This window comes from Cavia porcellus, unplaced genomic scaffold, assembly GCF_034190915.1.
Source record: "Cavia porcellus strain 051 isolate PalLab524CR breed Dunkin Hartley unplaced genomic scaffold, mCavPor4.1 scaffold_25, whole genome shotgun sequence".
Lineage (NCBI taxonomy): Eukaryota > Metazoa > Chordata > Mammalia > Rodentia > Caviidae > Cavia > Cavia porcellus.
In genome coordinates this window covers 25,447,121-25,470,994 of record NW_026947508.1, presented here as the reverse complement: position 1 = coordinate 25,470,994, position 23,874 = coordinate 25,447,121, and the positions used below count along the sequence as shown (strand labels likewise).

The 23,874-nt window shown below is 49.6% G+C and overlaps 1 protein-coding gene across 1 annotated transcript in view; it reads left to right on the top strand.

The window, feature by feature from the left end:
• Positions 1 to 20,138, top strand: part of Trim62 (tripartite motif containing 62) — a 30,506-nt gene extending 10,368 nt beyond the window's left edge. Inside the window, exons 2-5 of the mRNA XM_063236005.1 lie at positions 2,379 to 2,474; positions 7,087 to 7,343; positions 8,211 to 8,326; positions 17,856 to 20,138. Coding sequence (XP_063092075.1) covers positions 2,379 to 2,474; positions 7,087 to 7,343; positions 8,211 to 8,326; positions 17,856 to 18,406 — 1,020 coding nt within the window. The 3' untranslated portion in view covers positions 18,407 to 20,138. The remainder of the gene's footprint in view (positions 1 to 2,378; positions 2,475 to 7,086; positions 7,344 to 8,210; positions 8,327 to 17,855) is intronic.
• Positions 20,139 to 23,874: the final 3,736 nt, after the last annotated feature.

Genomic DNA, 23,874 nt, shown 5'->3' with positions numbered 1-23,874 from the left:
TTTTCTTTCCCCTGATTTCACAGCTGGCTCCTCCTCATCCCCTGGCTGCCATCTTTCGTGTTATGTGCTTCAAGAAATCTTCCTGACTGCCCTATGTAAAGTTGTTCCCTCATCCCATATTGCTTGATTTGTTTCTGGGGTCCAAAGCCTATTAGTAATCACCCCACACTCTGATTATTTTTTTTGTTGATTGCCTGTCTTCTACACTAGCTTGAGATAGGACCCCCAGTGGGCAGAGACTGTATCTGTGTTGCTCTCTGCCAAAATGTCAGTGCTTCAGCAGTACCTGGTACATAGTAGTTGGTCAATAAATAGTTATTAAATGAATAAGCAATAGTAAGCAAAGATAATTTTGTTTTCTGCATTCTTCTCTTAGCATGTCATCATAACCATTTGTCCATGTTGCCAGTCTAAAATTAGTTGAACCAGATGTTTGCTGAGGATCCTCCCTAGTCTACTAAGACAAATGAGTGGGAGGAAGGGGAAATAAACTGATAGCTCAGCTTCCCTGGGACCACTCAACCCAAGCTGTTGGGGGATCTTAACCGCTGCTCAGAGGCTGTTTCCATGGCAATTCATTCACCTGGCAAACTTCCTGGAGCCCTAGCTCAGTGCCAGGTGGCTGCTGGGTATAGAACCTAGAGAGAGGGAGAAGTAGGGACCTACCCTGGAGGACTCATGTGCTAATACGGGGAGGGAGGAGGGGCAGACAGGAGGACAACTGGCTGCAGCTCAGTAAGTGCAGGCAGCTGGACCCTGTGCTGGGGAACACCCACCACATCCCATTCAGGTATCTGACAAATACTACTGGAGGCCCTGCCATATGTTATGCGCCACTTTGGGTACTGGGGAAACCGCAGAGAACAAGCCAGATGAGATTCCTGCCTGTGTGAAGCTTGCAGTCCAGTGAGTGGGATGAGCGGTAAACACTCAGGCAGGGGAATGTTTCAGGTCATCTCAGAGAGTGGGAGGGCTGTGAAGACATGACACCTGGCCTGTGATGGAGGTGACCATGGGGTGGTCAGATGAGACTCTGAAAGGTGGCATCTGAGTTCGATGAATGACACAGAGAAATCACTATGAGGCAGTCTGACAGAGAAAGGCATCAGCCAGAGAAACCACCCAGTGTGAAGCCCTGAGGTTGGGCAAGGTCAGGGTGACAGAGGAACAGGAAGAAGCCTGCTTTGGCTGAATAGGAATGAAAAAAAAGAGGTGGTGGAGACCGAAGTGGGACCGGGGGAAGGGAGGGAGGTGCAGGAGTGGAGCAGGTGCCAAAACACAGTCAGCGCAAATATTAAAAGTCTTTCCTCAATCAAAAATAATGCAAAATATCCATAAGGAACAAAATACCAAATGTTTAAATAAGGCCAACGTTCCTAGCAGTGCCGTGTGAGACAAAGAAACCTGTAATACAGATTCTGTTTTTATTGTGAATGGCAATGTCCTGTCTGTTGTGGATTTGTTATTGTTGATCATCATACATAGGTGTCACTATTGTAAGAAAAATGTTACCTGGCTTCAAAATCGTGGTTTCCAAACTGGGGGGGGGGGTAGTGCAAGTCTATAATCCCAGTACTCAAGGTGAGGGTAGGCAATATTATGGTTCCTTTCTGGCTTTATATTTACATGTTTGGCTCTGTGGTTTGTTTGTTTTGTTTGTTTGTTTTGCTTGCTTGTTTTGTTTTTACCTCTTTGTGCCTTTTTCTTTTTTTTTTTTTTGGTCTTTTTGACACAGGGTTTCACTGTGCAGTGCAGTTCAGGCTGGCCTTGAACTAACTTTGTAGCCCAGGCTGGCCTCAAACTCACGATGTTCCTTCTGCCTTAGCCTCCCGAGTGCTGGGATTACCAGTGTGTGCCATCAGGCCTGGCCTCTCTCTGTGGGCCTTTTGCTGCAATTGAGGATAATCCTAGTGCCTGTCTTAGAGCTGCTGAGAAGCTCTGGTGAATTTTTACAAGCACAGGGTTGAGAGTAGTATGGAGGCCAGGGGGAAGGCTTAGGCTGTGGGTAGTTAGTCAGTAGCTGTTGGGCTCTGGCTCAGCCTTGGTTTCCACCAAAGGTCTGAGTACAGAACCAGCGGCAGCAGGGTCAGGACAGGGATACTGTGAAGGTGGCGGTAACCCCCAGTCAGGGAGACCAGAAGCCCCAAGACAGCCAGCAAAGAGCTTTGCAAACATCCGGATGAAAGATGGGGACCGATTCTGGGGGATATTTAGGATACAGACTCTACAGGAATTGCTGGTTGAACTGTTACTTGAGGAGTATCTTGGAGCTGACCAAGGATGGATGCGGTCAGGATAACACCCAAGAGTGGGCAAGACTGGGCTCCCCATCGCCACAGAAAGCCAGCACCCCCATACCTCACCCCTGTGTGTTCCAGAGGGAGCTGAAGGAGCAGCTTCAGGCCCTTCAGGACAGTGAGCGGGAGCACACCGAGGCACTGCAGTTGCTCAAGCGACAGCTCGCGGAGACTAAGGTGAGCTGGGCCTGACCTGGGGGCGGGGCCGACAGAGATGGGCGGGGCCTCCGTCCATAAACGGCCTGGCTTCTAGTGGCCAAATGAGGAAGACAGAGGAAGAGAGGGGAAGCCGGGCGGGGTGCTCTGTCGAAATAAGACCACATAGTATCTAAGGGCAGGTATCTGGATTACCGATAGGGCCACCTCGCCTCACTTTGAATGGAAGTTGATGTGAGACCTGGGATCCCCAGGAACCTCCAGTGTCCTAAAGGGCTGGGAGAATTTAGCCCTTGTTAAACACATCCGTAAGGAGCCAACTCTAAGCGTGTCCCCTCTAAGCCAACCTGGCTGGCATCTCTTCTCCTGGGCTGAAGCAATAGAGATGCGGACCAGAAAAACAGCAGAGAGGATGGATATGGGTTCTGATCCAGGCACTTTTCTGGGTCTCAGTCTTTGCATCTGTACAATTGAGCCTTTGCAGGGTCAATTCAGAACCTCAGACTGGAAGAAGCCTGGCAGAGCCTCCTCAACTCTCCCTCAGCAGCTCCACCCCAGGAGCTCAGCACAGTGACATCTAGGGTCTTTCAGGCTGGCTCTGCTCCCCCAAGAGAGCTGTGCAGCTGGAGGCAGCCTTGGGAACACCCGGGCCTCCAGAGGTCAGCTGGGGGCCTGGAGAGGCCATTAAAAACCTAGATTTGTACCTTAGCATGGCCATCAATCCACTATGGAGTCCCAGACAGAGCATGACACACTTTCTTCCAGAACATTCCAAAGTGTCTCATAGTAGGACCCTCCATAGAAACAATCACAGCACTCTGTGGTCTCATTGCTTTGCACAGCCTCATTTTCCCCCTTGTATCTGGTGCCTCTACCTCTCCAGGGCTAAGAAGCAAAGGGAAGCTTCTCTCTGGATGAGCGGGAACCCAAGGGTCTGTTTTTCTCTCCTCTGGCAGCATTCTTGCCTCTTCTCCCTTCACCATTGTTTTTCTCCACTGACCTCTTCCCCTCAGATTTCCTGTCCATCTGTCTGCCTCTGGGGGGTCCTGTGGGGCTCCCTCCCCCCCAGCCTGCTTCCTGTCTGGACTAGGGTATTTATACAAGAAATGCCTATGGAGCCTTTGAGGTCATATTTCACCTGGTGCCTGACTCGCTTTCTTGTGGCGCCTGCCCCTCCAGTGGCCTAGCCTGGGGGCGGTCTGACCTCCCTCCTCAGGCCCTGTGTTTTTCCTTGGTTGGCCCTGGGGTGTGATGTATCCTTGGCAGGGTGCAGCCTCCCCAGGCCCCGTGTATTCCAGGGGCTGTGGTCTGCTGGGCCGGAGGCTGCTTTTCCAGTCAAGGCACCAAAAAGAGAGTGGGGAGAAAGGGTGGCTCTGCCCTCCAAAGCACTAAAGCAACTGAGATGTTCCTGTGGAGCTGAACCTTTCCCTGTGCTGAGAATTGTGTTTCCCTTCATTGTTTAGCTGAAGCCACAGAGTGTCACCTATATCACAGCAAGACTTGCAAAATCTAGCACAGAGTCAGACATACAATAAGCAGTTGTAGAGCAAATGAATGAAAAGAAAAATAAAACACTCTTTGGAGTGGGAGCAGGCGCTGTTGTTATCCCAGTTTTGTCAACAATGAAACTGAAACACGGAGAAGTTGAGGCACCAGCCTGAGGCTACACAGCTAGTAAGTGGAAATTAAGAGCATCCTATGTAGTTTCTCCAGAGCCCAAGGCATTTTCCAACCTCACACTGGGGTGTCCCCTGAAGGATGTTGGCTTTGTGGCCAGCAAGCTGGATGGAGAACCAATCATGGCATGCTCAGGAACACCACCATGGCTATTACTCTGATGTGCCCCTCCCCTCACATGTCTACCCATCTTCTCGTGTCCTTGGGACACTTGATTTCCCAGCCTGGAAAGAATATAGAGCCTGAACCAAGTGTGTTGGTGTACACCTGTAATCCCAGTACTTGGGAGGCTAAGGCAGGAGGATTGTTGTGAGTTCAAGACCAGCCTAGGCTACAAAGTGTGCTCAAGGCCAGTCTGAGCTGCACAGTGAGACTCTGTCTCAAAAAGACAAAAAAAAAAAAAAAAAAGAAAGAAAGAAAATAGTGCCTGTGCCAGCTTTGTGAAGCCATCTTGAACAAAATTGTCCCTTCTTTACTACTCAACAGCTCTTGACTGCCAGCCCCGACAGAGGAAATGTCATTCCTACCCAGCAGCATCTCATCCACTAGCTAGAGCAATACAACACGAAGGACCATGTATTAAGAGTGTTTGCAAAAGACTCTGGGGACATCTAACTTCATGAAAATGTTAAGGTATCTCAGAGGAAGTAACTCTCAAATTGGGTCTTGCAGAATAAGTAGGAGCTTGCCACCTGAATAAAGAACTGGGAGGAACTGATCTCAGGGATTGGTAAAATTGCAATGTATTGATAAGTTAGAATCAACTTGAGAAGGGCTTTGACACCTAGGCTAAGGCATTTTGGCATTTTACTATTGTCAAAGAGCTAAGAAAGGTTCTTAAACACAGTATGGGCTATGACACAGTTTATACTTTAGAAGGATCACTGTGGCAGTGAATTTGAGGACAAAGACAGGAGTGGCCATGTGAACCAAATGAGTTGGAGGGACCTGTGGGACCCCAGGGCGATGTGTTGAGGAGATAGTTGGCAAAGAGATGTGCTGCTCAGAAACCCATGTTGTGGACTTGGTAGCCATCCTCAGAACAGTAGGCATGGAGGAGAAGGGAAGGGATGCAGGATGGTAGGAAGGAGTTGTCCTGCAGCAACTCCAGGAGCTCAAGTGGCAGAGGAAGAGCACCCAGAGAGGAGAGGCTGAACCAGCCTTTCAGTCAGCAGTAGGGGTTGATGGTCCAGGCTGCTGCAGAAGCCACGCCAGGTAGCAATGGATTGGGGACCTTGGGGGCAGCGCAGGAGAATGCCGAGTGGAGGGATGGAGCAGACCTCACCCTCCCATCACAGTGGGCCTCAGCAGCGCTCCCCTGGGTGAGGAGCTCGGGGAGGCCCCTGCAGCCTGGCCATCCATCCCAGCCCCCCCTCCACTCTGTCTGCCCAGCACACTGGGTGGGCATGCGCAGGGAGGTTGGCCCACTGCCAGCCTTCTTCCTGCAGGCCAGCAGCTGAGCGGGAGGGAAGAAGCCCTAATTGGGCCTTTGTGAAGCTTCCCGCAGAGCCCTGGGCACTGAGCACAGTGGGGTCTCTGACTCCGTGAACTGCCAGCCTGAATCCCATGAAGTGAAATTGCAGAGGAAGGCCCCACATGCTGCAGTATCCCGTGTGTCCTAGCTTCCTGCCTTTCCTTAGGCTGCTCCCTCTGCCTGCCCGCCCCCCACCACACACACACATGCACGCACCCCAGCTGACACCATGCCCGTCCTTAGGCCCAGCTTAGCAGTCTATTCTCCATGAGGACTCCCAGGACACACCTGTTAATACTGATCCCTTTGCTTTAACCAAGTTCTTTCTCCATACCTGAGACCTGGCCACTGAGTGGATGAACATTCCTTACTTCAACTTCACCACCCCCCGCCATGTTGTTATTTTACCCCTTTCAGACAGGAAAACTGAAATTCATAGAGTTTAGGCCACTGAGGTTGCCCCCAGCTAGAGACCAGAGCTGGGACTGTTCCCTGGGCTTCCAGGCATCAAAACCTGTGCTTCTGGAGCCTTGCAGTACCCACTGGGCAGAGAGAGCCATGCAAATCTGTGCTTACTTCTTGTGACAAAAGCCTTATACTTTAGCTCTTGTTCCTTACCTGTGGAATCTTAGGAGTGGCACGAAAGGCAAGTGACCACCAATGTCCCATTGCACTTTATGAAGCTCTCTGACCTCCATGATCTTGTCATCTCCTGGCAGGGAGCTGCCCAGGAGCCCCAATTGCCTGTATGAGGGATACAGTGAAGGATAAAATAAGAGACAGAGATAATTTAGTAATGCATGCACAGGAAGCTGGAGGTCACTGCCTCAGGATGGGCAAAGACAAAGCCTCTCCAAGCTTGCCACTATTGAGCACATGCGCACATTTTCAGAGGGGGTAGGGTACTTTGCCTAGAAAGGGGTGGCGAATGCTGTGGACTAGTAAAAAGAATAAAGAAACAAAGATCAGTAAGAAAACTGTTTTTTCCCCAAGCAGAACTCTTACTACTGCTGCTACACCGCATCCTTACCTCCCTCAGGGTTCTGTGGGTTGATCTGCCATGCTGGAGGCAAGCACATCTTCCGCATGCCTCTGGGCTCCCAGGGCAAACCAGCGCCAGTCTGAGTGCCCCTTTATTACAGATTCTGGGCCCCAGCAATCTCCTCTAAAGCACCACAGATAAGTGCTAAAAACAAAGAGTTCTGTATATCCCAGACTGGCTGTAGCGGTTCTCCCTGCCCAGCCTCTCCCACCCCCATGCCAAGAATCTGAGCAGCGTCCTCAACCCTAACCTCCACAACCCTAGAGGACCACGTGGAACTCTGTGCTGTCCTGGCCATGCCAGGCCCACATGTGCCATCCTCACCAGGTGCTCCTTCCTACCCTTTCCAGCTGTGTGCCAAACCTCTCGGTCTCTCCCTCTCCCTTCGGAATCACCCCAGTGCTCCCCCTGCCATAACCCCTGACAACTGTCCCCCACAGTCTTCCACCAAGAGCTTGCGGACCACCATCGGCGAGGCCTTCGAGCGGCTGCACCGGCTGCTACGGGAGCGGCAGAAAGCCATGCTGGAGGAGCTGGAGGCGGACACAGCACGCACACTGACCGACATCGAGCAGAAGGTCCAGCGCTACAGCCAGCAGCTGCGCAAGGTCCAGGAGGGTGCCCAGATCCTGCAGGAGCGGCTGGCTGAGACCGACCGGCACACCTTCCTGGCTGGTGTGGCCTCCCTTTCTGAGCGGTAAGTGCCACTTCTGGGGCCTTCCCAGAGTGGCCAGCTTCTCCCAACCTGTATGAGGTAGTGAGGTGGAGGCAGATGGAGCTGTCAGCAAGAATCCATTTATTCATATCTTTGTGAATCCTTTGTGGGGCATCTGTTATGTGCCACAGCTTGTGCTGATGCCTCATGTAGTTGTATTGGTCTGTATATGATACATTCTGTCTACATTATAATGAACAAGTAATATATAGTAATATATACAATATATACTTACCTGTAACGCATCATGTTATTTATACTAATGTTGATGCTGTTATTCTGTAAAGGCCTTATATTATTATAATTCTGTCAGCTCCCTTGTAGGTGGTGGCCACTGTCATCCCTGTTTCATACATGTAGAAACTGAAATGCAGAGAAGCTAGATCAGTTGGCTTAGACCCCTAACCGAGATGGAGCCAAAACTCATGCTCAAATCACTCTGCCCCAAAACCACCCTCAATAATAACATGGGTTGCTAACATCATACATTTGGTGTTGGCCCTAAAGCCAAGCTAAGTGTCTGGTACGTTATGTTATGTGATCTTTACAACAACCCTAGAAGGCAGGTGCTAACTTGTTACTCATTTTAAAGACTAGAAAATTGGAGCTGGGGATTTAGCTCAGCAGCATAAGCACCTGACTGGCAAGCGCGAGGTCATGAGTTCGATCCCTGGTACCAAAACAAATAAATAAAATAAAAGACTAGAAAACTGAGAGTAACAGCTAGAGAGATCGGAAATGGTATGACACTTTCACCCAAGTCCTGAGGCTTCTCACTGCAAAGACCCAGCAGTGAGGCAAGAATCCAGTCCCCACCCAATACAACCTTCTCTCCTGCTGTCCTTCCAGGCTTAAGGGAAAAATCCACGAGACCAACCTGACGTATGAAGACTTCCCAACATCCAAGTACACAGGCCCTCTGCAGTATACCATCTGGAAGTCCCTGTTCCAGGACATCCATCCAGGTGAGGCCCTGCCCACCACTACCTGAGAGGCCCTAGGAGAGTCATGGGTTATCCAGGTGGACTCAGGTGGGCACGCCCAGCCCAGCCCAGCCCCTCCCCTCCCCTAAACATAGCAGGGGCCAGAACAGAGAATGAGCAGAGTGCTTTGCTGAGCACTTGCTGTGCCCCAGGGCTGTGCTGAACACTCACCAATCGCCCAGCTCAGTAAATGCTCACAGGACCATGACACAGGCTCCACAGTATACCATTCCCCTCATGGAGGTACAGATGTTCCTCCGCTGACAGCAGGGTTGCATCTTAATAAGTAAACCATTGTAAGGTGAAAATATCCCAAGTCAAAAACACTATTAACATGACTAATCCACTGAGCATCCTAGCTTAGCAACTCAGGGGACCCTATTTTATTTCCCACATGATTATGTGGCTTACCATGATGCCCAGCATTGCCTGAGAATATCACACCCTGTGTGGGCATCACTGGGAGAAAGACTGAAGTTCAGAACTCGAGATACAGTTTGTGTCACTTCTTCCCCCGTTGTACTTGAAAAATCATGAATGGAATCATCATAATTCGGGGACCTTCTTACTGAGGCCCTGGGCACATCATCTGTTCATTCTAAACACAGTACAGGCAGAGCACCTTCCCCGCACCAGGTACTGTTCTAGGTGCTGAAATCAAGGGGAGATCAAAATAGGCACAACCTCTCTCCTGCAGATCTTACATCCCAGGGTAGGGGAAAGAAGGTAAACAAAGGAGTAAGTGAAAAAGCACGTAACGTGTTAGATACTGATGAAGAAAAAGAAAGGGAGCTCAAGGAAGTTAAATTAGGATAGAGCTTTTAGATAGGGGGTTCAGATAGAAGACCTCAAGGAGAAGGAAGCATCAGAGTAGAGATCGGAGAAAGGAGGGTAAACCATGTACGTATCAGAGGGAAGAGCAGCAGATGCAGGGAAGCAGAGTCTTGCCTGACGTGTTCAAGGGACAGGAAAAGGGGTCAGGTGGCTTGGACTGGGATGGTAAGGGAGAGTGGAGGAGAAAAGCAGGGTGAGTACTTCAAATTCTATGTTGAGACCAAAGCCATTGGGGAATTTGGGGCATTGATATAACGTGAAGCAGTCTGAGGTTTTAAAAAATCCCTCTGGCTTCCAGGATAAGGATAAACTGGAAGGGGTAAAGGCCGGAGGAGACAACTGCATAACCATGGTGACTTGGAGAGTGGTGTTGCCAGGGGGCAGTGAGAAGTGGTCAGGGTTAGGATGTATTTAGAGGGAGCGCCAACAGGATTGAGGCCTCATGCAGGTGTTGGAAAGGCCACTGGAATGAAGTATGCAGCCTGATGTATACATCAGGGCCGATGTCATCAGTACAAGGACAGCAGTTAGTGGGCCTGGATGGGTCATCTGGGAAGTAAAGATGATAGAGAAGAGAGGGGGCCACTGTGGCATTTGGAACCAGGAGCACTTCTAGAAGTCGGGGACAGACAGAGGGCTCAGCCAGGAAGACCCGAAGGAGCAGCCAGCGAGGTAGGAGGGCAGCACAGCATCCTGGAGGCCAAGGGGAGGAGGACAGAAAACGGGAGATAAGGGGTGGAGGTGACACTTTTTTTAATTTTAAAGAGAAAAAAATAACAATAAAACAGAGTTTCAAAACAGGTCAGTAGGAGAGTTACAATAATTAATGCATTGGGTATTGTCTTCCTAGTAGTTATTCACAGTACAAGATACAGGCACAAGGAGGCTGAGGATATAGCTCGGTGGCACAGCACCTGCCTGGCAAGCATGAGGTCCTGAGTTCAATTCCTGGCACCAAACAGAGATACAGGCATGATATCTTGTCTGAACAATATTAGCACAAACCTTTCTTTTCAGTGAACTAAGAGAAACTAACTATATAACTGTCCTAACCATATATAAATATATTTTTTATTTTTCCCCTTCTTGCTTTCCCCTTTCCATCACAGTTTGCCTTTTCTTTCGAACAGTTTTTTCCCAGTTCACAATATCTACTGTCCATTTTGGATCTTACTTACTCATTCAGCCTCTCACACTAGCGAGGCAATACAATATTTGCATATATGTGTCTGATTTGTTTCACATACGAGTATGGTCTCAAGTTGCATGAATTTACCTATAAAATTTATCCTTCTGTATGGCTGAGTAGTACTCCATTATATTAAAAAAATCTTTTTTATCCATTCCTCGGTTGATGGGTATTTGAGCTGTTTCTAAGATTTAGCTATTACAAACTGCTGCTATAAACACAGGCACACATATATGGCTGTACTATGATGTTTTTAATTCTTCTGGGAAGAAGGGGAATAGCTGGGTTACATGGGACCTCTAGTCCTAGTTATTTGAGGAATCTCCACACTGATTTCCACAATGATTGTACCAGTCTACACTCCCACCAAAGTGGAGAAGCGTGCCTTTTTCCCCCACCCCTGCCAGCATTTGTTGGCAGTTGATTTTTCGATGATAACCATTCTTTCTGGAGTGAGATGGAATCTCAGTGTTGTTTTAATTTGCATCTCTCAAATGACCAATGATGTTGAACATTTTTTCATGTATTTATTTGCAATTTGCATTTTTTCATTTGAGAAGTACATATTCATATCAGATGCCCATTTTTGTGTTGGGTCTTTGAATTTGGGGGATCTGATTTTTTTTAGTTCTTTTTATGTTCTAGATTTAAGTCCTTTGTCTGAGGGACGACTGGCTATAATTTTTTCCCACTCTGCAAGTTGTGTTTTCACTCCATTGGTGATTTCTTATGTTGTGCAAAAGCTTTTTAATAAAGTAAAGATGACACTTTGAAGGAGAGAGAATGTGCCAGCAGCTGTTTTTGCAAGAGAGAATAAATGAGAGCCTACTTGTGGGTGACGGTAGAGTTAATAGAAGGGCAGAATCAAGATGGAGAGAGCTGCTGGAGCCGTGGCCTTGGCCGCCGCCCAGCGTGGGATCTGCTGTGAGACTGAGGCTGATAGTCCATCCCCAGATGCCCAGAGAAAGTAGAGTCTGTGGCGCTGGACAGAGAGGCGGGAGCTTGTAGTGGCTGTCTTCTGATGGCTCCACCTTTCCCAGCTGAGATGAGAAGTAGGTAATAAGAAGTCTGCGTGGACTCGGAAGGACCTACATGGGTCTCTAACTGGGTTAGCACAGCCTAAGATTCAGTGTCTTCCTGAACCCACAAGGGCAGATTCAAGTCTTCAGACAGCGGGGAAGCCTGTGTATGCCTGAGTCAGCAAGACAGCGCAGAAGGGAATTCTTCCTAAGAGGGAGCATTATTAATGCCCCGCCTTCTCAGATGAAGAAACGGAAGCACTGAGCTGTTAGGAACCTGTCCATGGTCACAATTTTAAATGGTGCAGCCAACATTAAAACTCTAAAGCAAATCCCAGAGCCTGTGCTCCTACAAACTAAGCTAATTAGTTTGTAGTCGTACATTCTGTGGTCTTACATGTGTCACCCGGGGACTGTGGGGGAGATTGAGGGTCAGAGTAGCTCACTCATTTTCTAAGGTCACACAGGATTCACATTTCTACCTGTCTGGATTCATTCCTTTGCATTCTATGACCAGTAAAAGTCCTTTGAAGCACTTTTAGAGGTCAGAGGAGACACAAGCAACCAAATTGCAGCAGTCCAGTGAGACAAGGCACTCACAGGTGCCTGGAGCCCGCAGGGACAACAGGAGATGAGGGGCAAGGGTCAGAACAGGTGTTGGGCCTGGGTGCTGAAGCTGAGGGGTGTGGGGGCCTGTGGCATGGTGACCCCACGACACGGAGGACCTGGAAGGATGGCCAGGGACCAGGGCAGTCACTGTGTGGAGTGCATGCTGGACCCCAGAGCTGGGGCTCCCCTACAGGTGACTGGGGCCTCACCAGATAGGTCATGACTGATTTCACAGATGTGAAAGGAGGTCCCTAGTGCTCCCACATGTCACTCTGTACCCTTTTTCACAAAGGAGCCACAGGGAGCAGGGAGGGACTCATTCTCTAGTGGACTGGATGGTGCCCTGAGTGTCCTCCTGGGGTAGAGCTCACTCTCTACTCCCAGCCCCAGAGGGACATCACACGGGGCCAGGAAGATGGGGGTACCTGTATGGAAGCAGCGTTACTCAAGGAAGGCAAAAATGTCAGCCCCCATTCTCTCCCCAGCTCCAGGGGAACCCCTCAGGTAGATGGTCTAGGGGGCACTCATAGCCTCAGCTGCCACCTGCTGCATTCCTGTCACAGTTCAGAGAGTCCGTCTAGGCAGCTCAGCATGGCATTCAGCCTCTCATTCTTCCCTCCATCGCACTCAGCCACAGTGAACCATCTTTAGGCCTTTGGTGAGCCACATTCTCTTCCACAGCTTTGCTTACGTTGTTCCCCTTGTCTGGAGCCCTCTATGCTGTCCTTGGTCTTTGATAATCAACTTCTGTTTTCCTTCACATGTCACTTTTTTTTAAACTCCTCCTCTGAGAAGCCTTCCTGGATTTCTCCAGGCAGTCCTGGACTTTTCCAGTTTCACGGTTTTGTTAGTGTCTCTGTAGGTGGCCCTGTCTGGACTGTGAACTCTGAGGGGTTAGAAGCTGGTACAGTCAGTATTTGTTGAGGAATAAAAAGAATGAGTCCTAGTCCCAGTTCTGCTTCTGGAATAGTGCCGAGCAGATAGCAGGTGCCCAGTAAATACTGAATGAAGAAACTTGCAGCCCAGTCTTGGACAAGTCCCTTCCAGGGACAAAGGGGACGACGCCATGTTCCTCTTCACCTTGCTCACAAGGCAGCAGCCAGGGAGGCAGATTGCTGATGGCTCATCAGCAAGGTTTTTGACCTCAGCACAATGACTGTGAAGCCTTGTTGTGGGCACTGCCCTACACACTTGGTGAGATGCTAGGCAGCCTGCCTGGCCACTGTCCTGTGTGCATGGCGGTCCTAGTAATGAGTGTCTCTGGGCACGGCCAGTTGTCCCCCAGAAAGCAAAAGTGCTTGAGTTGAGAACCATTGCGCCAGAGCACTCTGTCCACAGAAGAGAGCATCCTGCTCAGACCAGAGGCCCCTGGGACTTCAAAGAACAGTGACCCTGTTCACTGGGCCCCTTCCTTTGTCTATGGGGCCTATGAAGTCACTCTGGCTTCCCTGCCAGCACCAGAGTCCTTTATGTGCAGGCGGGAGGGGCATCCCCAGGGACTGGGCTGTGGATTCTAGCAGCTTCCTGCCTGCCAGCCCCTCCCCTAAAGCTCCGGCTTCCTACTGGGTCCCCTGAGAACCCCATCTGGCACCTGTCACTCCCCTGCTCTGGAGTGACCTCTCTCAACCACCACCCACCCCTGCCGTGCACCTCCCACTGCCCCCCTTCTGCCTGCCAGACCTGATAGCCCCAGCTTCCAGGAGGGAGCCTCCCCTGTGGGCCAGGCAGCCATTGTCCCAGGGACACCAGACACTGCTCTTCTCACCACCCCCACCTCCTCCCTGGGGCTGCCTGCTCCCTCCCCTGCTCACCTGTACCCGATCACTTTGAGTCCCAGCATGTTACTGCCTGACTGTGTGAACCAAGGCAAAGTACCCACTTTCCTCATTCTAGAAGAGGGTTAGTTGCATATATTTTCCATAGTAAACTGTAAGAATCAAATTATTCCTTAATGATCATAATCCTGTAATATAGTAACTACTTGGTACTTACAACAATGCTAACAAATGGTTCCTCTGTCTTGCTGAGCAGGCTTTCTGGGGCTACCAGAAAGAGAACAGGATGTAAAAAGACCTCAGCCCACATTCCAACTCTGCTTTCACTGCAAATGACAACTTGAGCAAACCATTTACCTCAGGGAGCCTTAGTTTCCTCTTCTGTCAAATAGGTACAGTGGTGATATGTACCCCTAGGACTACACTATGTTCCCAGGAGGTAGAGCATATGAAGATTTCTGCATTGTCTGCTCTATGCAGCCAAGGGCCTGAGTAGGTTGGAGCCCCCAGATTTTTTTTTTTTTTTTTTTTTGGTCTTTTTCATTTTTATTGGTACCAGGGATCAAACTCATGACTGCCTGCTTGCAAGGCAGGCGCTTATGCCACTGAGCTAAAACCCCAGCCCCAAGCCCCCAGATTATTTAAAAGCCTGGCTAGAGAAAAAAGTGAATACATTTCCAACCCACCACCCCTGGTCCCCTGTTCTTGAGAATGAAGAAACACAGGCTACTGGCAGCCAAGAGTGGTGCTGGGCTGTGTCCGGCAGAGCTTTCTCTGATACTTGGGGGGTAGTTGACAGGGGCCGGGAAGCATTTCCTGTAGCCTGCACAGTGGTTGACCCCTGCTGCAAGCCTCTGCACCCAGGCCTCAGAGAGGCTTCACACCTGGAGATCAGTCAGTTGCCTCATGATGGCATTTTCGTGTTTCCAAATTCAAAGTCCCATGACCTAGAAATAAGCTCTGCCCTGTAAAATAGAGGTGACAGCTGTTCTGCCACCTCTCCAGAGGGTAAAGAATGGATGGGAAGGCTGCCAGCCCATCCCAGGGGGCAGGAGTTGCCACACCCGCTTCTTGTCTCACTCTAGTTACCATCTTGGGGAGGGTGGAGGAAGGCCTGGGGGACAGGACCCCTCTGATAATGATGAGGGCTGTGAAAGCTTCCTTAGCGTCAGCCCACGGCCCCTGCTTAATGAAAATACCAGGCCCTGCCCCTGGCCTTGTCCCCTAGAAAGCCATGCAGCCCCTAGTCCCACCCCGTGCAATTACAGTGGGTTCTCGGTAGGATCAGAATTTCCTCCACTATGTAGGCTTCTAGAGCCACAGGAGAGCTCGTGTGGCTGCCTTCCCAGCTCATCAGTGTCTGAAGAGTATTCCGCGTTGCCCAAGGTAGACTTTAGAGTCTAAGGCTAAGTTCTCATGTGTGCTTGCCAGACTTTTGACCCTTCTGCCCCGAGCCTGGGTTTTCGCCTGTTGCAGGTCTCAGATCATTCTGGGCACCTGGAATATGAAACCCAGGTTCCCCACCCCAACCCCCCACTCTGGCATTCAGAGTGCTGCTGCCTAGGCCCCCTGCCCATCTCACCCCTCTGCTGTACACACATCTCTCTGCCTGGGGTAGCTCCATCTGTATCTAATTAGTTTTCTTCCCTGGCTCCCCCAGCCCCACACCCCCTTCCACCTCCTCCCGGCACTCCCCGACACTCCCCGCTGTGGGAATTCCCCACATTCCACAGAGTGAGAGCCCTCGGGTTCCACCTGCTGCCCTGCGACCTGTCAGGTTAGAGACAAAGCCTTCATCCACTGATTCTCTGTCGTTCTGCGCCTGGCTCCCTCTTTTTTGTCCCTGGATAGAGACTTGTGTTGCCGTTGACCTTGCTGTTCGCAGAGAGCATTGTTTCCACACTTCCTTCTGAGTTCTAAGAGCAGTAAGAAGAGCACACAATGTAAAACCAAATTTGCTCCTGACAGAGACCACGGAAGGGGCTTGACACACGCCAGCAGTTAGTTTGTTAGTAGACGAAGGAACAGAAGCAGTCAGGGCCTGGTGTGGCTCCCTATTGGGACATCGCCATCACTGTCATTTTGTTTCTCTGCATGTACACAGCCCATGGAAGTACCTGAGCAGGGAGTACTGCTCCAGCCGAGTGCCATCAGGTCCCTGCTCCACTAGATAAGGGGACTGAATGAGAAGTCCTTCACCCTGAGGAACTAGTTAGTGTCCCCTCCCCACTCCATCCCTCTGTCTCGATCTAGCCTACCGATGACCATCCAGACTACAGGAGCCCAGATTCCCTCTGCTGCTGTGGCTGACTCTTCAGCACCCTCAGAAGAGAAAATAAACAAAGGTCTTGACAAAAGTTCTTGAGATTTTTGAGGTCAGACCTGCTCAGCTGGTATAGCCAGCCCAGACACAGGTGACCCAACCAGTACCACCTGCCCACCCCAAATGGGGTTAACCTAATTTGCTGAGCTTTTCCACAAGGCTGTGCCATGCCAGGCTCTGGACCCTGGACACACAGAAGAAAGCCGAGGTGACTAGTACACAGTCCTTGCCCTGCTGGTAGGAAGGGATTGGATGGATGTAGGCACAGGAGACAGGCATTGTGCAGGGACTTGGTGCAGGGATTCCAAAGGAGAGGGAAGCCCAGCTGCTGGGCCCGGAGAAGGCTCCCATGTGTGATCCCAGTAGCAAAGAGGGGCTGAGAACCCGCAGGGGGTCGGGAGGGTGGAGAAAAAGGTTTGGGCCTAAGTAGGGTGAGGGTGGCCAGTGACTGATGGCAGAGAGGGCTGGAGCCATGTTGATGGTGGCCTCCTGGATTTTTCTCAGCTCTGTCAGTATTTGCTGACCTAAGGTTAGTCATAATCCCTTTCCAGGTCTGTTTCCCCATTTGTCAAATGGAAGTGTTGCCTTAGAATTATCGGTTTTCAGATATGTCTGCTTGTCATAACAGATAATTTGGAATGTATCCAAGATCATGTAACCTTTTCACAACTTCAAGTATATATGTATGTGTATAACTATATGTACATATATAGATATACTCCAAAGGAGAAACAGAAAGTATTACTAATAAAATATTTTACATCAATATGTAGATGCTCACTTAGAACCATGCTAGAAAATATAACAAAGTAGACAGATGGTTATATCCTAGGTAAAACACCACTGTGCTTCAAATGCCATCCTAGTGTGTAGGTAGATTATATCAGTCCTTAGAAACCTATTTTCCAAAACACTGAACAATTCATAATGCAGTTTCAAGGCACCCTCACAAAATCCAACTTTCCCTCACTTTGGTTGTCATGTTCCAGAACATTCCGTATCTATTAAAACTGCAGGAATTATTTTGTCTGTTCGTATAATGGGGTTAGATCCAGTTTTGTTTGTTTTTTGTCCGTAGGAAAGTCTAGTGAAACATTTGAAAATTGCAGGCGGAGCTGGGGATACAGCTCAGCAGCGCAGTGCCTGCCTGGCAAGCACAGGACCCTGAGTTCAATTCCTGGTACCAAGGAAGGAAGGAAGAAGAGAGAGAGAGGAGAGAGGGAGAAAGGGAGAGGGGAGAGGAAGGAAGGAAGAAGGAAAAAAAGGAAAGAAAGAAAATTGCTGGTGATCAGGGATGGACAGTCCTTCCTACTAGGGCAAGACCATCCTGTGCATTTCATTCAGGGTCTTTAGCATCCCTGGATCCCACTGCCAGGAATACAACCCAAATACCTTCACAAATTTCCAGATTTCTCTCTAGGGGGCAGCAATACTTGGGTGATCTTTAAACTTAACCCCCACCCCCAGCTCTAAAATTCTCTCCTTCTGGTTCTCACATGTTCATTCTACACACATTTGTGGAGTGTCCAGTATATTCCTTGTCCTGGCCCCCAGGCAGTGACTAACCAGGACCTTAGCCATTGCCATTCTGTTTTACAGAGGAGGAAGTGAGGCAGAGAGAGGACAGGCTCATATTTAGGGTTACACAGGGGGTTAGTGGTCTCTTGGGACCCAATCAGAACCCTGTCCTCAGGAAAGAACTGAGAAGTGGCTCGACAGCCTTGTTTCCACTGATCATCTCCCCCTCTTCCATCCCCTGCAGTGCCAGCTGCGCTGACCCTGGACCCAGGCACTGCCCACCAGCGCCTGATCCTCTCTGATGACTGCACCATCGTGGCCTATGGGAACCTGCACCCACAGCCACTGCAGGACTCCCCAAAGCGCTTTGACGTGGAGGTGTCGGTGCTGGGCTCTGAGGCCTTCAGTAGCGGTGTCCATTACTGGGAGGTGGTGGTGGCAGAGAAGACCCAGTGGGTGATCGGGCTGGCACATGAGGCCGCAAGCCGCAAGGGCAGCATCCAGATCCAGCCCAGCCGTGGCTTCTACTGCATTGTCATGCACGATGGTAACCAGTACAGTGCCTGCACGGAGCCCTGGACACGGCTCAATGTCCGTGACAAGCTGGACAAGGTGGGTGTTTTCCTGGACTATGACCAGGGCTTGCTTATCTTCTACAATGCTGATGACATGTCCTGGCTCTACACCTTCCGTGAGAAGTTCCCAGGCAAGCTCTGCTCCTACTTCAGCCCTGGCCAGAGCCACGCCAATGGCAAGAATGTCCAGCCACTGCGGATCAATACAGTCCGTATCTAATCTGTGCCAAGGGCCCAAAGCCTCCTGGGCCACTACCACCAGCAAAAGCCCGGCCCAGCAGAGGAGGCCTGGACTTGGCCCACATCCACCATTCTGAGACCTCAGGCCAGGTGTTTACCCATCCACCTCCTTTACCCCGTCCGTGAGATGGAGGTTGTGCTCCGTGATTCTTAAGCTTCCTCCCAGCATTCATATTCTGTAGCTCTGACTTTGATGGGAACGTGACATGACTTCTCCTCAGGGCAACTCCTGCCCAACCTCACCCCCATCCTCTCAAGGGCAGGGGACTACCTCCTTCTGTCTGTCCCCCTCCTGCCCAGCTGCCCTGGTCTCAAGATATGTCAGATGTGGCTAGTGGTTGACAACTTGAGAGATACACAGAATCCTCTGTGTCTGTGACCTAACACTTGCCCTTGACTGAGCTAGCAACGGACCATTTTACCCTTACCCCACCAAGCCCACAGTACATAGGCAATAGCTGTTCCTAGAGTTGTCTGAGGCGCACCCTCTCCTGCCACCCACGTACCAAGAGCTCTTTTCCCACTGATCAGCAAGTCAGAGAGGATGCTGTGGCATGTGGAAGGCACCCAGTAGCTGAGTCCATGTGTTTCTGTGTCACCATGTCACCCCCTTCTTAGCCACAACCTAAGGGCACCCTGGGGACTGATGTAGAGTCTATCAGCTAAACGCATCTGCAGGACAAGCATCAATGGATGATCAAGGTCCCCAGCAGCTTTGGACAGAGTCTAGCCAGCCCTGTTCAACCAAGCCTCTGTGACCTGCTAGGCTGCAGAGAAGGTGCTGGATGCAGTTGTTTTGATCAAGACCTGCGCTCCAGGAGGGGCCCGTGGCTAGGTCCTGCCTTCTGACTTGACATCTATCTCACTTAGGATCCTGCTGCAGAAACAAGAGCCACTTTAGCTGGCTTAATTAGATGAGGATTTATTACTAGCTCCCTGGTGACTTTCAAAATTGTTGGAAGGGCTAGAGGAGCAGTCTTTGCTGAATTTCCAGGAACAACTCCCAGCTGCCAGATTCATCATGTCTGTTGTGACCGGGAAGGCTGCTCCCATCAGCAGGAAGTTGCTGCATCAGCAGCTGCTGCTTGTAGAGCTCTCTGGCACCATCCATGCCAGCAAATGTACGTCCTGAGGTGTGCCTCTCCTACTTAACTCAGGTTTCAAAATCCCATATCGCTACAAGGGACTCTATGGAAACAAGACAGATTCTAAACCTTGGCTACAAAGGAGTCTGGGAAATGTAGTTTTCCTCTTTCTGACCTCAGCCATACAAAAAGGCTTACTAGAGCATTAGCATGGATGGTGCCCATCCACATTTGTTGCTATAGCATCCAACTGTGGTGTGTCCTGTGGTGTCTTGCTCTGTAGTGTCCTTGTGATTGTATTCCTGCCCAGAGATGACAGCCCAAGGCATGAACCTGAAAGACCAAGTTAAAATGTCTTTGTAGCCTTGGCCTTTCTTCCCAGAGCTGTGGCCTTGGTTCTATACTTGAGGTCTCTGAGTACAACTATCCCAAAGGAGCTAGCACAGCTGAACTTGAGGGGCACCTACTCACAACTGCCACATACCCACGAGCAAGAGGAATCCTCATCCCTCCCTGCCCTCTCAAGTCCCAGAATCTGGGCCATCCCCGACAGTATTTTTATTTAAAGATGTTGCCCATTTTGTGAGTTATGATCAATTTGTATTAAATTAAAGTTACTGGATGCCAGTGGTCTGTTTCATTCGTTCTGAAAAATGCAAACACCCACCTGTCCTATCTCAGGCAGTGCTAACCATCCATTAGCACCGCTGGTCCACAAGGAGCTCTGCTGGCTAAGTTGCACTCAGGCAACTCTGTACAAGAAGAAAAGCAAGGACCAGAGAGAGGACAGAAAGTCTTACATCTCACATTGGAAAGCGAAAATAGTTCTTAAGCTGTTGGAAACTCAGGAAGACTGCTGATCTTTTCCTGGAGGAAGCCAGAGTAACCCTGGGAGAAGCCCAAGAAGTTCACAGGACAGTGGTAAGAGCCTGGTCTCTGGAACTATGCAGTCCCATCAGTATGTGATGTTTAAAAAAAAAAAAAATGGCCTAACTTCTCTGTGTCTCTGGTGCCCCACAAGGCAGAGTAGTGATAATACCACCAGCTTCACCTGATTTCATAGTAAGCTAAATACAGCACACTGAGGAAGGCCCTACCTGTTCCTCTAGCTGCCCCCTATCAGTGCCTGGAGCTGTGTGGGCTTTTTGAATCTCTGTGCTGAGTCTGATGCTGAGAAGCCCATCTTCCTCCTTGTTCCCCATGAGGGACATGGGATCACCAGGAAGACCCCAGATCTGCTGGTTAAAGACAGTCTATCCCGGGGGCTGGGGATTTAGCTCAGTGGCATAAGCGCCTGCCTTGCAAGCAGGCAGTCGTGAGTTCGATCCCCGGTACCGACAAAAACGAAAAAGACAAAAAAAAAATCCAAGACAGTCTATCCCACATTTTCCTGGTGGGGAAGCAGTCTGGCCAGGAGTCCAACAGGGCCTGTGCAGAGCACACAGATGTGCACACTGGTGGTGGGAGGCCACTAGGCCTTTTTTTTTTTCTTTTTGGTACAACAGTTCAAACTTACAACCTTGTGCTTGTCAGTCAAGCACTTGTGCTGCTGAGTTAAATCCCCAGCAGGACCAGAGGTCTTGACTGGCTGGTGGAAAACAGCCCATTGTAGAGTTAAGTTATGGAGGGAGGGCAGTTTTGAGACTTGAGTGTTCCCAAGAACTCCTGTTCATTCAGATCCCTGTGGCTCCTTCCAAAACCATGCCTCTCTGTTTTTGCTCAGTGAATGTCTTTTTCTCTGCAACCCTCTTCCCCACACACTTCATGGTTCATCCTGCCCTTTCCCATCTGCCTCAACATCAAGTCCAAGAAGTGCTAGGCACTTCCCACCCTCATTTTAAAGTATGTGGGGGTAACTGTAGGGGCCTCATTTACAGAGCCATGTAGGGACTCCAGGAAGTTATGATGCCTCTAAGAGGTATATTAGCACAAAACCAGAAAATTCCTGAATAAGAGATGGGATAGTTGGTCTGAAACCAGAATCCCCATGTGTAATGCAGTTAAGACGGGAGGCAAAAGCAGCTTGGCTGTTGGTAATAAGGAAAAGTCAGTGTAGATCTTACCCAGGGTGGGCAAGGATTGATTGACAGCAACCCCATTCTGAGTCCTTCCTATGAGGTCACCAAGCAAAGTGCTGGTACTTTTTCTATTTTAACTACTGAGACAAGTCCCTTTGGTTAGAATCATTGTCTCAGTGTTTGAGTGAAGAAGCATTCCCAGAGGACCCACAATTACTACTTGGCAGAGTTGGAAATCAGCCCAACTCCTCACTGGACCTCTCTAGATATTATTCTTGACTTTGAGGACTTGTCACCAACACTAGGATCCCCTGGGTTTCAAAGTGGGTACCTACACTAGCCATCATGGAATTGTACAATTGTGACTCAAGTCTCAGGTGCACGCAAAGTATCTTGTATCTCCAAGGTTCAGGGGGAGACTTGTGAAGACCCTATGTGACCTTAAGCAGGTCCCTCTCCCTTGCTGGGGCTCAGTTTCCCTGTGCCAGTTTAAGAGGAGTTAAGAGATTTCATTTATTGGTTGCCAGGGTCCTAGCCCTGCTGGTCCAGGCTTCTGAGAGTCCAATGTTGAGCCCCATAGCTTGCCAGATTTATCATTCTGCTCAGCCCCTAATAAGGCCATTATCTCTGGTTCCTTCTCTATTGGGTTGCAGCAAAAACCAAAACCAACCAAAATAAGGTCTCTTGGCAACGCAGAGCTTACCTTGAGGGCTCTGGGGCAAACCTTTCCTCCACCAGAAAGACCATCCAGGGAGGCTGACTGCTCACACCTAGGCAGCACTCCCTGCTTCCATGCTGCTCTGGTCCTGGCACTATTCACTACCCTCGGGCTCACCACCAGGAGGTCAGTTGCAAAGACCTGGGAGACAGACTGAAATGCAGGGGTTGGGAGAGATGTGGGAAGGTGGGGTACTGACCAAGGTGCTGAACTGAATCATTACAGGACATGGTTATTTCTTATTATAGGACCAATGATTCCACCCAATCTCTTAGGTAATCTTGAAGAATATAAAGAAAAAGAAAGTGATGTGGAGCAGAGCAGGAAAAGAGGAGCATGGCACACTCAGAGGACTCAGATTCCAAAAACATAACAGGAGAAGGAAAAGTACTTTTCCTTTTATTTTAAAATGTGCTCATTTTCCTTTCTCTCTCTCTCTCTCTCTCTCTCTCTCTCTCTCTCTCTCTCTCTCTCTCTCTCTCTGTCTCTCTCTCTCTCTGTCTCTCTCTCTTTCTCTCTGTGTCTCTCTGTCTCTCTCTCTCTCTCTGTCTCTCTCTCTCTCTCTCTCTCTCTCTCTCTCTCTCTCTCTCTCATATTGTAGACTGGACCTACAGACATCCCACTAAGCTACACCCCAAGCATTTTTAAAAAAACTTATTATTGGGGGCTGGGGGTTTAGCTCAGCGGCATAAGCGCCTGCCTTGCAAGCAGGCAGTCGTGAGTTCGATCTCTGGTACCGATAAAAATGAAAAAGACCAAAAAAAAAAAAACTTATTATTACTATTTTAAGACAAAGTCTCACTAAGTTGCTAAATTGACCAGGCTGGGCTCAAACTCGCAAACCCCCTACTTCAGCTCCACAGAATGCTGGATTATAGGACTGCACCACCACCCATGGCTGTTTTTCTTTTCCATATTTATGAAGAGCATTTGAATTTTACCCTAAATGTAAAATAGAAAAATCTTTCAAATTTTTGACAGTTCTGTCATATTTCTAATTATTATAAAATGTTCTTCACTCATCCTAGGAACTGGATGAAATGGGAAAAGTATTGACACTTTGAACCAGAGGTGCAGGAGCTCCCTGCCCTGATGTCATGACCGTAGAGGACTTTTCAGGAGACTGGAGTCAGAGACCCAAAGCCCCAAGTCTTGTGAGCTCCCTAAGAGAGTGGACCTGGATGTGATCAAGTCTGAAAGCTGGAGGAGTCTTGTGACCCTCTAGTTCACCCTAAAGTCTAGAGTTAGTTAGTTTCTAGCTGAAGGTACACAGCATGTGACAGAGCTGGTATCAGGACCCAGATGTCCTGGTTCCCAGTCAGCACATGGGAGGATCACCAGCTGAGAAGCCCCGACTCCAGACACTGAAAATGAGCACCAGGGGCAGGCTGGAAAGGTACATGGGTGTAGGGGTGCTTATCAGAGTAGGGGGCAGTAGTATCAAGAAATGAGAAAGGGAAAAAGAGGTGACAGAATCAAGAAGTATTCTCTAGGGTAGAGACAGTTCAGCTGGGGGTCCAGGATGGCTGGGAGAGATCACTGGTCTCAGTGCCATCATTTTATCAGTCAGTGGGATCAGGGCCAACCCCAGGCCCTTGGACTGACACCCAGCCCTCTATCCTCTGCT